Source organism: Peromyscus leucopus, chromosome 18 (assembly GCF_004664715.2).
Source record: "Peromyscus leucopus breed LL Stock chromosome 18, UCI_PerLeu_2.1, whole genome shotgun sequence".
Classification (NCBI taxonomy): domain Eukaryota; kingdom Metazoa; phylum Chordata; class Mammalia; order Rodentia; family Cricetidae; genus Peromyscus; species Peromyscus leucopus.
The window spans coordinates 26,569,186-26,586,241 of record NC_051078.1 but is presented as its reverse complement, the minus strand read 5'-3'; the positions used below and the strand labels follow the sequence as shown (position 1 = coordinate 26,586,241).

Sequence of the window (17,056 nt, the reverse complement as noted above, 5' to 3'; positions counted from 1 at the left end):
TTCTCTAACGTTTACCTATTTTAAAAGTAGAAAACAGATACAGAAATGCTAAGGAGGAGAGGTTAGATTTAAATCTAAGAGACCCGAGACCACAATCCAACTTTGGAACTATTTTGGCTGTTGTATTTTTATTTCTTAAAATAAAACAGCAATGTTAAAATATTTTATAGATGGTAGTGAAGCTTTAGGATAAAACATAGGATCTCAAAGTTTTCCCAAAGCATTGTGAAATCTTTATAGAAAAACATCAATCATTTAGCTTTTTCTGACACATAAGACATATATTGACTATATGTTTAATTTCATTCTTTCAGATGTTTGCAAATTGATGAAACACTGAAAATTAAGGAATGATATTTGTACTAAGGTTCTTAAGATCAACAGCCTCACTGCTGGTTAGGGTCCATGAGTGTATCTTTGAATGAATTATGATGTTTGCTAAATAGATTTCGAGGTGGCTGAGAGTAGAACTTATGGCTCGGATGTGAACATAAACATGTCAGAAATTGAAATTGGGAGGAGGTGAGCGTATGAGTTTGGGGAATAGCAATTGACAGGAAGAGTTTTCTAAGGAATCAAAGTTTTTTTTGAAGTCATAAATGTATATTAATTCACCAAACAGTCCTTGAGTACCTAGTATAAATGGATCCAATACAGTTAGTGGGTTCTAGGGCAGGAGGAATCAGACCTATGACCAAGATTTGATCTCTGAACTTGAAAAGATAACAATCTGGAGAAGACCGATGATAACACATGGGAGTTTGGAAAAATGGTGAGGCTGAGCTGCATTAGAAATGATATTTCTTTGAATTATGAAGAGTAAGAATGACTGAAATGGGAAATTGAGGAAGGGCATTGCTGATAAATGTAAAAGTATGAGGATGAGAACTTATTTTGAAAACAACAAATAGTTTATTAATATTTGAAGAAATACTGAAGTACAATATTCTCAGGATCTATTTTGGGAATGGAGAAGAATGTTACAAAGTCAAAATGGAAAAGTAGTTTGGAAACAGGAAACATGGAGTTTTCATTAGAGGGAATGGGCTTTAAACAATTTTTACTGATGGTCAGTTGTAGGCAAGGTTATGGTTAAGTAGGGTAGTATGCTAGACTTGCATTTTATCCCAGCATTTGGGAGGCTGAGGCAGGGAGATTTTGTGAAGCAATACAAGGTTACATAGTGACACTCTGTCTTAAACCAAACAAACAAAATGACAAGATAGAAAATAAAATAAGAATTATGGTTTAGAAGGACATATCAGTAGAAATGTAGATAATAGCTTATGCAGGGCAGATGTGCAGATTTCAGAATGAGGGCAGGGTCTTTTGAGGCAATCTGATACATGGAGGCAGTACTTACTTTTAAGATATGAGACTTAAATAAAATGAATGATTTAATACTCTAAGAAAATGTAAATAGATGATTAACAATACTTTTAACAAAGATATAATACAAAGAATCAAGCAGGCATAGAGTGTAGAAAGACACTTCATAGTAGATATGTCAGGCTTGAAAAATGTATGAAATATTAAAGGGATAATGATGAATACAAGATGTTTGTTTATGATAATCTATGACCAAAAGTCCTGGGAGAGAATCATCTGTCAATAAGGATCCCCACATATAATCTTTATACTAAGGTTTCTTTGCTCATGATATTGTATGTGGTGATTTCATGGCACACATGAAATCTTTTGAGAGTCAGGTCCCTAGTATCACAAGATAACTGGTGGTGGAATCTTTAGAAGGGATGCAGCAGGAAGGTGGATGTCACAGAGATGCTTTCCTTCAAAATGATACATGGAAAGATTAATGCTTTCTTTGGGAACTACTTTCTATAGGACTTGGTTGTTAGAAAAAAGTAGGATTGGCCATTTCTGGTTTTTTACTTTCTCTGTCTCCATATTATCTCTTCTTCATATACCTCCGACTATGCCGTGATATCATTTGTCAGAAGGATCTCGGTGGAAGCTGAACAGAGGAGAACATATCAATCTTTCAGGCTCCAAAACTTTGGCTTGAATATACCACTTTGCTTTGTATGTTCCTAGTTTTAGATTTTTTTTTTTTTTTTTGAGACAGAGTTTCTCTGTGTAACAGTCCTTGGCTGGCCTCGAACTCACTGAGATCCACCTACCTCTGCCTCTACCTCCTCCTAAGTGCTATGATTTAAAGGCATGCACCACCACTACCTGGCTAGTTTTAGATACTTTGTTATAGTACTGTAATTCTGAAATTATCTAAAGCAAAGACAAATTTTTAACAACTAAGATATGTGTTGATTATTAAGTGAGAAGCCAATAAAGTTATAGAAAATTTCGGGATGACAATGAAATTTACATAATGACTTCTGTCCATACTGATTATTACATACTGTGATAAGTGATGACCTAACACCATACATGTACTGCGAGAGCGACATGTTGCAGTTTTCTCCAAATGTGCATGCAAAGTGAACAGACCTGTCCCATCTCCATACTTCCTCTTCTTTCTCGTCAATCCTAGGGTAACATCTCCAAAGGTCATTACCTTGTAGCTGATTTTACCGTGTTCTGTCTTGATTTGTTCTCAACACATGTCCTCAAACCACCACTTTAACAGCAAACTTGATTTTTCTCATCTTATAATGACTTTTTGTTTTTGTAATATAGAAAGCCAAATTCTCAAGGTAGACTACAAAGGTTGGGTGAACATTGTCTTGCCCCTGCCGTGTTCTCCAGTTGCATGCCAAGGTTTGTCCTGCTCACATCACTTATCTTAGTTTCTTGAATGGCCTCATCAACATCCACTTTTAAGGTCATGTTTTTATTTGGATTACTCAATTCTTGTTTTTCTCCTCTTTTTACCCAAACTTTAAATTCTGCTCAAATGATCATTTCTTCCCTAATCTTCTGGGCTAGATTCACATTGGGTTTTCCTTGTGTTTCTTCCACAGAATACTATTTAGTTTTGTTTCCGTACACTCAGATAATATTTATTAAACGCAACACTCCCTGTCATGTGTTTCTCTTCTGCCAAATAGCCGACTCCATTACCCATGATTTGTGTTTACTTCATTTTATCATACTCTATCCCGATTCTTTTGCATGATAGCGATGTCAAGATAGATTGTCAATGAATGTGTTAAAGGAATAAATAGGTAAATTTATGCCCAGTCCCTAAGTTTCAAAGGCTTATCATCATAACGTTGTAAAAATGCTTTTGATGACTTTATGCAGTGCATATTATTTGTTTTAAAATATATTGGTAAAACAAATAAAGTTTTTTAAGAGTTAGATAAATTAGTCAAAATATGTAGGCTATTACAAGTACTCAAATCTATTTAAAATTCTATGCTAATGACATTTTTTTTTTAATTCTCAACAACTGGAGTAGAGATACAAAAAGATAAAAGTAGTGTAAAACTCCATCAAAACAAAATGAAAATATGTCTGGGACATGACAAGAAATTTGATTCACAATTAAGAAAATAAAGTGAAGTCTTTCATATGTAAATGTAAAAGTGGAATGGTTCATGAAAACTTTATAGTTTATCTCATTTCCACAATCTAGGGTACATATATTTCCCATCATATAAAACAATAAAATATTTGCATATAACATATATATACTTTCCTTTATACTTTAACTCTTTGTAGATAATTACTAAGTAAAATTGTAAAATCTAAATTTATACTTTATATCAATAATTGCTAAACTATATATGTAATTTGAAATTATATTTAATTAATGCTGTATAGGGATTTAAAAATGGAAGTCAGTGCCCCTCTCCCACTTTCCACCTCCTTGATCCTAAATTTAAACTCTGAAAAACCTATCATATAAAACAATTTTAGTATTTTCATTATTTATCAAATAGACCTTGATTTCATTCACAAAATCTGACTAAGGTAGATCATTATTCTTTAATATAGACTACAAATCTGCAGTTACTTATCCTTGGCCCATCTTTAAAGCTAAGTTTTATCTTTCGGCATCCTCTTCTATGATGATCCACTCTGCCTCCTTTTAGTGGTTTGAGATGTAAGTTCTTAGCTGTTCCCGCTGCCATGTCTTCACTCTGTCATCATGATCTCTAAACCTCTGGACCCTTAGGACCAACTAACTGCTTTAAGTTTTCCTTGCCATACTGTCTTATCACAGCTATAAGGAAGTAACTAATGCAGAAGTTGGTACCAGGAAGTGAGCTATAACTGTGACAAGCCTGACCAAGCTCTTTTTTTGATAAATGTAGATAACTTAGGGATTTTTGAACTAAATTAGCATTTCATTGTTGTAAGTGGAGCTTAATGGGACATCATAATAGAAGCTTGGAAGACAGTGGTGATGAGTGCTATGAGGATTGTAAAGGCCCAGTTGAAGGTTTTGTAAGTAAATTTTAGCAACTTGTCTACAGACCATTCTTATAATATTTTGGCAAAAAAAAAAAAAAAAAAAAAAAAAAAAAAAAAACAAAAACAAAAACCAAACATGTGGTTGTTTTCTGCCCTTGTCCTAAGAATTTCCCAGAGACTAAATTAGAAGGAAATGGACTAATTTCTTTGGCTGAGGTAATTTCAATCATAATATTGACTTTGTTGTGTGGTAAATATTAATCAATCGTATGCTGGCCTACAATGAAAAAGAGCAAGTGAGGTAAAGAAAAAATATGAAATGCATGTACAGTTTAAAGGAAAAAAGAGTACCAGAAAATTAAGTGACGGAGCCAAGATTGATTATGAAAGAGATAAGAAAACTAAGGAGAGGTCTGATCTAGATCTACAATAGAATAAAGGGAAGCATGTCCTCAGGGCAAGACCAGACCCAGTTGAGCCTGAGACTAAGGAGTTTTCTGCTCCTAAAACAACAACAAATGAAAGCTGATGTAAATGTGATTTCAATGGGTCAGGTTCCATCCAAGCAAGCAGCTGGACTGGACAGTGTCATCCATACTGTTTGGCTTTAGCGTCATAAGGATTTATGACTAATGGGGTTGTGGAATCCTCCCCTTTTTAAGGAGAATCACCTAGGACAGGCCATGTGTGGCAGGGTAGTCCCTGCATAAAGGCTCCGACAGCAAGATGTCTTAAGAGGCCATTGCATGGAGCTGTGGAAGTGAAGCCTGGATTGCACTAAAAATTGCAAAATGTTGGAGATGTCAGATCTCTGAGATATCTGCCAAGGAGAGCTTCAAACAGAAAGTGGAGCCAGCCCAAGAGAGAGATGCATATTACAGGCAGCAGAGCCAGAAAAATGGAATCATCGCCTTCTCACATCAGACATGGGCTATAGGATTTGGAGTTTGCTCTGCTGGGTTTATGTATTGCTTTAGTCCAGTTCCTCACAACTCCCAGAGACCTCCATTTTGGAATGGTAATGTATATACTAGTGTGCTATTGTATGTCAAAGTTACATAATTTGCTTTTTTTTATTTTTACAGAGGTTACAGTATGATGGTGGTGAGGGAGTGGGAGGTGATGGTTTGAATGAGAATAGACACGGTAGGCTCATATGTATTAATACTTCATCCCCAGTTGATGGAACTGTTTGAAAAGGATTAGGAAGTTTGGCATTATTGGAGGAGTTTTGTTACTGGGGGTTGTCTTGGAGGTTTTGAAAGACTCAGGCCGATTCTACTGTGTTATTTGACTCCTGGTTTTGATTGGAGATGTGAGCTCTTTGCTACCATGCCTATACCCCCATCATCATGGAGTCTAACCTTCTAGAATCGTAAGCCCAATTAAACACTCTTTTAAAAGTTGCCTTGGTCATGGTGTTTTATCAAAGCAATACAAAAGTAACTAATACATAGGCTGGCACAAAAACGGGTTTCTTCCTCCTTTGGTTGAAATATGGCAAAAAAGGACCTTGACTAGTTTTCTGACTTCTATTTTTACTCCAAAAAAAACATACATATCCTAAATTTCTAACCTAGTATTCATATATAGGGGCAAACATGCATGGTTTCTCTTTTGTGGTAAGGATTACATTTATGCCAATACGCTCCTAAGCCCCCTGTAGCTTGATATTAAGCATGCATGTCTACGTTTCTACTTAGTGTTACCAAAGTGACAAGAGTTGCAACAAAGCTTGGTGTTCTTGAGTTCAAAGACTGTGTTTACTCATAATTAAAATAAGCAAAAAGTTAAAATATAGCTCCATATCCAAGAGTCTGCAACTCAATGTACATTTTATTTTAGATGATAATCCCTTCTTCAGATCCTTTCTTTCCTAACAGTTAGGTTAAAAAAAATGGTTTGTAAACCAAAATTCTAATGCTACTTCATTTTTAATCCCATGCAAATACAAGCAGATTTTGGCTTATATAATCTTTTCTAAAAATAATGAAGATTTTTCATTTCTTGGAACATAAAAGTTTATCATGAAAATTCTAGTAGTTATAAAGATAAAATACTTGGTACAAAACATTATACAAACTGTAAATGACAGTAAAGAACAAAGAGCATTATATATTTATTATATTATTATAATACATTATAGACAAACTATTATTCAGCATATGATGGAAATAGTGAATTGTGTCCCAAGGTTGATAAAAGTCTTCCTACATGATTGATTTCTGAGAGAACAAGAGGAAGCTATGTGAAAGGATTTTCTGGGTTGCACAAGGACAACTATACAATGTGACAAAACAAACCACATGTTCAAAGACATGTGTGAGCATCTTTTAACCTAATCTAAATTTAGGAACAGAATTATTTGTTTTTACTTACTCAGAAAAGTATTTACTGAAGATTGACTTTTTAATGATGAAAGCTATTTTATTTTCTCATCATAAATTTAAAAATAAAGTATTTTAAAGGCACAAATTTAGTATTGTCATGTCATGTGACATGACAATATGAACATGTGAACACTATTCTTGTCTTTTATACACACAGGAAGTCAGGTCAAACTTGGTCAATGGTACATGTTTCTTCATGACTTTATGGTCTATGGCCCTACAAATACCAACAGGGGATACCAGAGATGATATAAGATATTCACAATGTGGTAAGAATATAGTTATTCAAATTATAGTAATTATAGGAAACCAAGCTACTGACAAAAAAACCACATTTGCTAAATCTTTGTATCCATGTCTAGTCTGATTAATATTGTATTTTACTCCACAAAACAAGACTACCAGCATCTCTTAGCAGGATGCTTTCAGGATTTCTTTGCTTCCACATTCCCTGTGGTTAAATGATGGTCAATCTAAATGTTGGCAAATCTCTGTTAACTCTTAATACATAAACACCACACACTATTAGCAAGTATTTTATATACAGCTTTGGAAACACAAGACCTAGTCTAAAACAATCTGCATAATATGATTTTGTGCTCTAACCTGTCATTAAGATGGAGAAAGCAGAGGAAAATGCTTGTAATCATAAGGCAAAAAATACCACAAAATAAGATGGTTTGATTAGAATGCTCTGAAGTAAAAATTATAGACATTAAGGTTTTTCAAATGTCTTCATTACTTGAAAATTTAATACAAAATACTTAAGCATTTATGACATATAGGAACATATGGTATCTGTAAATCTTCTGTTTTACAAGAGGACGAACAGGATTCATGTTTGTGACGACAGCACCATACTGGGATTTAAGAAAGCTTGACTTTAAAAATCAAGTAAAATTGTTCCAGGGAATGAAGAAATAAGACTCAAAACTGTCTTCCTGAGAAAGTTGTCAGGCTAGACCCAATTTTTTCCAGCTTGATTTTTTTCCCCCAGGCTAATCCCAGAATCCTAAATTTGCTTTAGCTTTAGAAGTAGCAAATTTGGAAGTTCAGTAGATGAGGGTAGGGAAGGAATTTCATTTATGTATAAATATAGATGAGCATACATGAAGCAAGAATACATTGTTCATTTTGCGGCTGTGTGTGAAGGTTCCTAAATATCTGAAAATGAACAGATATGAAGTAAAATATTGCCATTCATTATCATGAAACCACAGTCAAATAGATTTGGTTCTCAATAAGGTAATATCATAATGTCAATATTAGTAGCTAACTTCAGCATAAACATCAAATATTCATTTCAATGATAGCAAAAAAAAATCACCCCAACTTCATTTATATTGGTGCCAACAAGGATACAAAATTAAAAATGAAATTCACCATCAGTTTCCTCAAGTTTTGCATAACCTACTATAGTAGTGTTTATTTTTACTCAGTATTTTAACTCTAAAGTGTGCAAATTTCAGAGTTACCCTAAAATCTTCTTCAAAATGTGCATTGTGTTTTCACTTTCCTAGCTTTGATTTTATGAAGAAATCAGCTCCTTTTTCAGGCTTACTCTTTATATGACTTTGGACAAGTTATTGATCAAATCCTCAAAATCATGAATTCCTCACTTCTAAGATGTGGACTGTTATCGTACATGTATGTATCAGAGTCTCTGAAAGAGATTAAGCCCATAGTCCTTAATAATAAATGCAAATTTTAAGCAATAAAAAGCTGTTAATTTAGAGTTGATTAATATTGCCAATAATTCCAGGTTCTGACTATGTACTATGTAAATATGATATGTATGTATGTACTTTATGATAGGATCTCAGGTTGCACTGTCACCACTCACAAAAGTATGTATAATTAACCAGTTTTATGAATACAAATTAATGACTCAGCAATTAAGCATATTTTACAAAAAACTGAAGTTCAGCTCCCTTCTGACTCCACCTCCAGAATGCAAAACTTTATCCTTAATTCTGTGGGCACTTGCGCACGCGCGCATACACACACACACACACACACACACACACACACATACACACACACAAACACACACAATTTAAAAAATAGTGAAAAATAAGCCTTAAAAACTAAAAATAATTAAAAATAAAACTAAATGTATAACACAAATTAACACAAAATATTAAATTAGTAGAAGTCAGCCTCCTGAAGAGCATACAGATATTAGCCAGGAAAGTTGGGATTCAAACAGTTATGACCAAATGGTATTTATCTCTGTGATGCACAATTATTGTGACACATGAATCTCAATAAATATGATACACCACATCAACAAAATCAAGTAAATTTATTCTTAATAGTGAAAATTTGAAAACTTCCCCTAAGATAATAGAATAAAAAGATGACTAATCCAACTACAGAGTACTGGTAGTTTTATCTGGAAGAATTAGGCAAAACAAAGATATAAAAGGCATTCTAATATGTGAGGAAGTAAAACTGTCTCTATTTGTTGACATGATAGTCTTACCTAGTCTACTACCACAAAAAACCTGGTGTTATTTGATCAGTGAATTCAGTAGAGCAACAAAATACAAAACATGAGTAGTTTTTCTATATATTTATAAAATGTATGCATTTATAAAACTAAAAAATGAAATTAAACCAACAACTTCATGACAAAGGCAACAACAATAAAATCCTTGTATACAAATTTAATTGAAGAAGGAAAAAAGAACTTGATATTGAATAATACCAAACACACAAGAAACAAACTGGCAACTGAAGAAAAATTTAGAAAATGAAAAGCCAACCCAGGCTAAAGGGCTGTAAGTTACTTTTTGCTTACCTCTTCATACAAGATTTTTCAACAGATTCAATGTAATTGTATCAAAATTCCAAGGATGTTATTCACATAAATGGAATAAAATTATTAAATTTGCATGGAACCACAAAAGAGCTAAAACCATCATGAGCTTAGAAAGCAAAACTTAAGGCACCAAATTCCCTGATTTCAAAACTTATTAGAAAATGACTGTCAGCAAACGGCATAATGCGGACATGGAGACAGACACATGAGCCAGTAGAAAACTCAGAAGCAAACCCACATTTATGGTTAGTCTCATTTCTGCACGTAAGTCTCAAGAATATACAATGTGGAATGAATAATTTCTTCTATAAATTGAAACGACCACTACAAAAAATAGGGAGGGAACTCAAAGACAATGACCCAGGCAGTGGCTTAACATACATACTATAATTATCTATCTATCTATCTATCTATCTATCTATCTATCTATCTATCTATCTATTTATGTATTTATCTATCTTCCTCCCTCCCTCCCTACTTCCCTCCTTCACTCCCTCTTTCTGTCTTTCTTTCTCCTTCTATTATCTATCTATCATTTGCCTATCTATATCTGTCTATCATCTATCTACCTACCCATTCATCTATCTAAACAAAGGACATACAAATGACCAATATGTATATGAAAGATGTTCAAAATCACTAACATAAGGACAATGAAAACCATAACGAAATATTATGTATTTTAGTTAGATAGATATTATTACAAACACAGAAGACAAAAAGCCATAATGTGGAGAAAATGGAACAGATATACACAGTTAAAGCAATATAAATTAGTACAAGCTATTATTTAAAAAACACTATGGAAATTCCTCAGAGAACTCAATAGAGAAGTACCGTTTGATCTAGTAATTTCACCACTGAAAAATTATTCAAAGGGAATGAAGACAGTATGTTAGAGATATCTGTAATTCTGTATTTGTTTTGTTATTTGTAGTCATCAAAATTTGTAAATAAATGCGGTGTTTATTAAAACATGAACGGGTAAAGAAAATATAGTATACATATACAAAGAAATATTATTCAGTCTTCAGGATGGTGAAGGGAATCCCATTCTTGTGACAACATGAATGAATTAGAAGGAAATTAGTGTAAGTAGCATAATACAGTATAAAAAAGGCAAATGGTACATCATGTATCATATGTGGAATCTGGTAATGTTGACCTTATGAATACAGAGAGTAGGATAGCTGTTACCAGAACTCAAGGGAGAGAGAGTAAAGGGAATGGGGAGCTGCTGATCAAGATCTGGACAAGAAAAATAGGTGTTGCGTTCCCCCATACAGCAAAGATACTATGGAAGATAATGATGCGTTGTCTGCTTCAGAATAGCTAATGGTACAATGTAAATGTTTTACTATAACAATTATAGGTATTTGAAAAAATATGCGTGTTTCTTAGCTAAATTTAATTATGCCATGTGATATTCTTATACAAAATACCACATTGTTCCTCATAATTTCGTATAATCATGATTTATCAATGGGTATATTAAAAAGAATAAAATAATTTACAATAGGAACTATCCAGGATAGTGACATGAGCATCCATATGCCATTTTCTACTGACTGAACCTGAAAATCTCTTTTATAAAACAGTTTAATGAATGCCATACAATAAGTAATTAAATATACATGTTTTAATTTGCTGTTTATTTATAGCTTTAAGTAATTATTTTGGTTGTGAGGCTAGCCTTTAACGGCTGAGCTATCCCTCCAGCCCAGCTTTAAGTAATTAAAGCATATAGTTGAAACAGCTTTTTTGTTTTTTAAAGATTTAAGCTGTGTTGGACAAATTGTGGCATACACACTTATAACACTGTTTCCTCTTAGGTCAGTGACAAATATTGAAGAGTGATTTCAGGATTCTTAACATCACTTAAAACAAAACCAAACCATTTTTTTTTTCAGAGACTTTCAAGGGAATATAGAGTTTTGATTTTCAAGGCAAGATTAGATATTTAAACCCAAGTGAAAATTATATGTGATAAGAGAGGTGAAAAATATGTACCTAATAATCAATCAAGCAAGCAAGCAAACCCATAATCGTTAGGCCCTCAGTCCTATAGGAAGAACCAAATAATATCTGACACATGGCATACTTTTGGTTACCCTGCATACAGATGAGGTCAAAATCTAGCCTTGACTAGGATTAAGTTAAAGAATTTCTATATTTCACAAACATGGCAAACTATATAAATAGGTATTTTATGAAAATGGACTGATGAATGTTAAGGTTTTTACACTGTGCTACTTAATATAATTAATTCCATACCAAATATTCCTCAGGTGTAACCATATTTTTCATGTGAACTTCTTCATTTGTCTATTGACATCCAAAAAAAGGCCATAATAATAATCAAATCATTTAATATAACTTGTAAGACGCATGACATTTCACATGGTCATGACTGCAAAATTGAAAAAGAATGTTTTTCTAGAACTCATACAATGTTACTATGAAATAAATTAGAATTATAGAATCAATACTCAAATAATACTATGATCTAATTTGAGGAAACTCACAAAATTATAAAACAATGCTGGCATACCTTAGTTCTGAGATACTATTCCACATGGAGTTATTTAATCTAAACATATAGCAAATTTAATTTTGATTTCTCTCATTGAGTGTGGGTTCAAATTCCCACTATTAATTTTATTTCATTTTTTCTTAAGGGAAAATAAGTTCTAACCTTCAAAAACTAAAAGATAATGATGGTTACATTAACCATAAGATTAATTGAATTTTTGTCTTAAAAATATAGTGTATAACATGCAAATTGTATCTTTCAAAATGCACCAATGACTGGGCAGTTGCAGTTGTTCAGCCTGCTACATTAAACTTTTCTCTGCATAATGGAACCTATGCCTAGGTGCAGGTTGAGTTCAGAGCTGCACTTAAGACAACATGGGGTTCAATCAGGAAATCAAGTCTTTCATCTTTAACAATTCTTTATAAAAAGAGACATGTTAACATTTCCATTGGAAATTTTCTTTCATGTAGAACCATTATTGTCAAGTCCATTACTTAAAATCAAACCCCTTAAAACAACCACAAGAACTATTACCTACTAGTTAGGAAATCTGTCTGTCTGTCTGTCTATCTACCTATCTTTCTATCATCTATCTATCTATCTATCTATCTATCTATCTATCTATCTATCTACCTATCTATCTATCTATCTACATAATACTCATTCAGTATAATAAAGGGAGTTCCAAATATTTAGGAGGATTCCAAAACAATACATAGAACACCAAAACAAATACACTTCACATGGGAGAAAGAAAAGTAAAAATAATTTTGCTGATACAGCTTTTGTTCAAACACTGTGCTCTACAGAAAATTTTATGTATCTATTGTGAACTTTTCTTAGTCTATATATTACTAATATAATATATTATATTAGCATAGTTAGAAAAACATGTTGTTCCCATGTAATCTCATGGTAAGAAAGTGAGAAAACACTGGAACATTTTAAGATAGAGTTCTTCTTTCTAAATATCCAAGTCATCTAAGTTAAATGCCTCTTTCTTCTAGGTATTTCCCTTCTATGGAAAGGATGTCTCAATTTTACAGGGAAAGGTTATCTTTGGAGTTGATACTAATAATATCACAATTGCTATTTTTACTATATTTTATAAAAAATAGTGAACTACTAGTTAACAGTATCACAAGAAAAAGAATGCTGTTTGAAAGTCCATGTTTATTTTATTTTGGGAAATATAATTTAATTATACTAAAATATTCTCTAAAATATTGAGGTTTTTATTTTTAATTTTATGTGTAGGGATATTTTTGGTTGCATGTGGCCTATGTACTTGTGAGTCTCCAAGTAGATTATTGGACTTGAATCCAGGTCCTATTAAAGAGTAGCCACTGCTTTTAATAAATGAGCCATCTCTCCAGGCCCAGAACTGAGTTATACCCTTAATGGACACTACATTTTGAAATTGTCTTACCATGAAAAATTGAAAATATTAAGACAATAGAATGAACACACATACCATAAAAATAAAATACATACATGACATATTCTGTTCATGCAATAAACTCAATGAACTGCCACACCTGCTTTATATATCTTTTTAAATATGTGTTTGTTGATATAGACTTTTGACAAAACTCCAGATATTATGTCTTCTAACCAAACACACTTTAGTATGTCTATTTCACAATAATTTAGTGACTTCTACATCATAATGAAATGCAAATTACAATGAACCTATTCTTAATCAGGATATTAGTGATGTATGCATTTTAAGATTTATTACATAAAACATACAGAAGACAATAGTTACTTTCCATTTAAAAATATGCCTTTTTTACTCTGTTATAGATGATTATTGGGAAGTATGGGTAGAATCAATTATAAAAATGTTAGTACTACAAATAGGTATGAAACTGGTAAGTCACATTGTGGTTCTGTTTAATAATACAAGTCTATAATTCTTTGGTATGATGAAATCAGAAATGTAACCTCTTAACTAGAAAACCTTCAATTCTGAAAGCACCTGAGAAAATTTTCACCATTGAAAATATTTTAAATAACAGAGTATAGCTTGCACTGTTTAATGAAATTTGAATATACTAACTATAAGTACATTATAATATGTGATCAGTATCACTAATTGAAACTAGTATACTTTTCACATGTTAAAATTTATTTCTATATTAAAACTGATGATGTAAAATTACATGGTTATTTATACAAAAAATGGGAGGCATTTAAAATCCAGATAAACACTAATACAAATAAAAAATATACTAATATATCAACAAAGTAAATAGAGTTTTTATTTTAATAATTATATTTAATTCTTCTTCAAGGCTATTCTACACACATATATAAATATGTATGTGTATTTCATATATGCACTTTAGGTTTTATGAGGACTGAAATCATTTTAATAACTTATTTCTATCCTTACAGACCTTTTTAATCTTCCTGTATCTTTCATTAAACCTTACCTTCAAAGTAATCATCTCTCCTGAGCAGTGTCTTCTTCGATGGCTTTGTAACAGAAACTTCATTATTGTTTTTTTTGAATAATGCTAGTCGCACAGAGGGGTCTAGAGAAGGAAGATAAGAAAGACCAGCTCTTGGTTACTCCTTTTCTAACATGATCATGTGTTTCCTTTATGCTGGTATTAACAATTATATACATTCCATTGGGTCTCTGAAATTGCCGAGGCCTTCTTAAACTAGATAATGTAAAAGAAAAGGGTCCAACATTTATATATTCTTAGACATATGATCAAACATACCACCTGCCTTTAGTATAATATCAGAAATTTTAATATTATGAAAATTTGAACAGACATACTTTTGCCAGTTGGCATCATCTTTTTTTAATTTAAAGATTTATTTATTTATTATGTATACAGAGGAGGGCACCAGATCTCATTACAGATGGTTGTGAGCCACCATGTGGTTGCTGGGAATTGAACTCAGGACCTCTGCAAGAGCAGTCGGTGCTCTTAACCTCTGAGCCATCTCTCCAGCCCGGCATCATCTTTTTATTTGGGAGTCATGCTACCAATATTTTAGTTTCTTTTCTAATGTTTTTCCTCAAATTAGAAAAAGCTGTTGATTAACAGGGAAGATAATATACTCACTATATTCTCACTAAACTATACAGAGAACACACGTTTGAGATGGAAGCAAGACAGAAAAGAAACAGATTACTAGAAAGTGTTGGTTTCATGTGAAAAAGTGGTGGTGTCCCTTCTATACTAATGTACATACATAACAAAAAATATGAATTTTTCAATATTTTAAAGTTAGAAATATAATTAACCTATCATATTACAGAGTGAGTCACTGTGAATGTAGGGCCTTTTCTTATGAATGCAATTTCTTATTAACAACAAATGATTTTATAGAATGTGAAATGGGATTTGGCCCTGCAGTATTTAGAAGTTTTTCCTAAAGACTGGGAAGGCAGTGATGTCAGCACTAGGGGATGAAAGTTAGTGGGAAAGTTAGTACTTTTGGTATGGTTACATAAAAATCACCTTTTCAGTGTGACACTTTCTTTTTTAATTATCTTTAATTATCTTCTATTATTTGAAAAAAAGTCTAGGAGAGTAAGAACCTTGGTTAATGTCTAGTGTAGCAGAATTAAAAATATCAAAGAGAAAAGTCAAGATTTTACACATCCAAGATACTTAAGCACATTTATAGTTTAATACTAACGTAGAAAGTTCCAGACTGTACACCGAGTGAAAGAAATGCATCTGTGGAAGCATGCTCTGTGATGAGTAACCTGGAACTCCCAGTAGTCTTCTAGCAGTAACTGAGCCCCATTAAGACTCATCTTTTTGTGTCTCACAAACACTATATTGATCATGTCTACAGAAACAATCTTTCTATGTTTGGCTCCTTTCTGTGGTATCTGTGCCCCAAGGTATTACAGTCATTGTAAGTTCCTACAAAAACCTCCCTAGAAATTAGCAATCATAATAAATGTATAGCCACACCATAGTACAGGTAAGATGCTATATAAGCCATCCACGTATCTAGGGATATGTCAAAAGAAACATGTCAATTAGGGTAAGTATAATTCCATAATCTTATATTACAAACTGTGGTAAATGGTAAATGGTTGTGGTTTGTCATGATCATGTTTGGACTCTCTTAGTGTTCTTTCTTGTTGTATTCTTATTAGATCTATGTTGCTTTCAGAAGGATGATGTTATAACTCTATGTAACTGGGTTAGATATCAGTTCGAACTTTTACTACTTGTGTGAATGTGAAAACACTGCTCTCCCAATCTGTCTCTTTCTAAATTGAACAATAGTGACTTTCCATGTGAGAGGTGAAATTGTGGGAAATGGTTCATGCTCACTCAGCAAATGACACAAACAAACATAAGTCAATGCAAATCATAGCAACATTGCCAAATAATTATGTTCTTGGCAAATACCTTGAATATAGGAAATGGATAGATCCAACAGTGACTAGCTTTTATTCCAGTGAACAAAATATTGTGGACAAAAACACGAGTCAGTGCCTTATTTGGAACTTCCTTGGAAAAGTAGCGCTCTCCCTCTGTATGAATTCATGTGTGAAGCAGGGGTATCAATAGCACTTCCCTCATACTATTATCCAGAGCCAATCGCTTAACACACATAAACTATTTAGAATGCATGCCTGACAAAATTTACTCATAAAAATAATTTTATTTCTCATGAGCATATGCAGAGCACTACTACATTATAAATACCCTTTTAGTTTCCGAACACTTTGATTGCATCACCTTAAATTGATTCAAAAGTTCATTTAAATTGCAAAGGGATAATGATAAGGAGAAAGAAATATGGTGATTTAACAGGGGAAAAATAAATGGATACTAATAGTCCCTAGATATAACACAGTGAATAAAATAACATTTTAAGGCTTAGGAAATGCATAGTCATGTAGGGAAATCATGAAAAAGGGATACTGTAAAGAGAATAGCTTATGGATCATTTTGTGTACACTGTACAGTGGGCCAG

General features: G+C 32.7%; 1 protein-coding gene across 2 annotated transcripts in view; it reads right to left on the bottom strand.

Annotated features, from left to right (window-relative positions):
* The window catches only part of Lrriq1 (leucine rich repeats and IQ motif containing 1), a 183,645-nt gene that overhangs the window by 67,717 nt on the left and 98,872 nt on the right, over nucleotides 1-17,056 (bottom strand). For both annotated transcript variants that reach the window (XM_037196787.1, XM_037196788.1), the window contains exon 24: nucleotides 14,527-14,628. In XM_037196787.1, coding sequence (XP_037052682.1) covers nucleotides 14,527-14,628 — 102 coding nt within the window. The remainder of the gene's footprint in view (nucleotides 1-14,526; nucleotides 14,629-17,056) is intronic.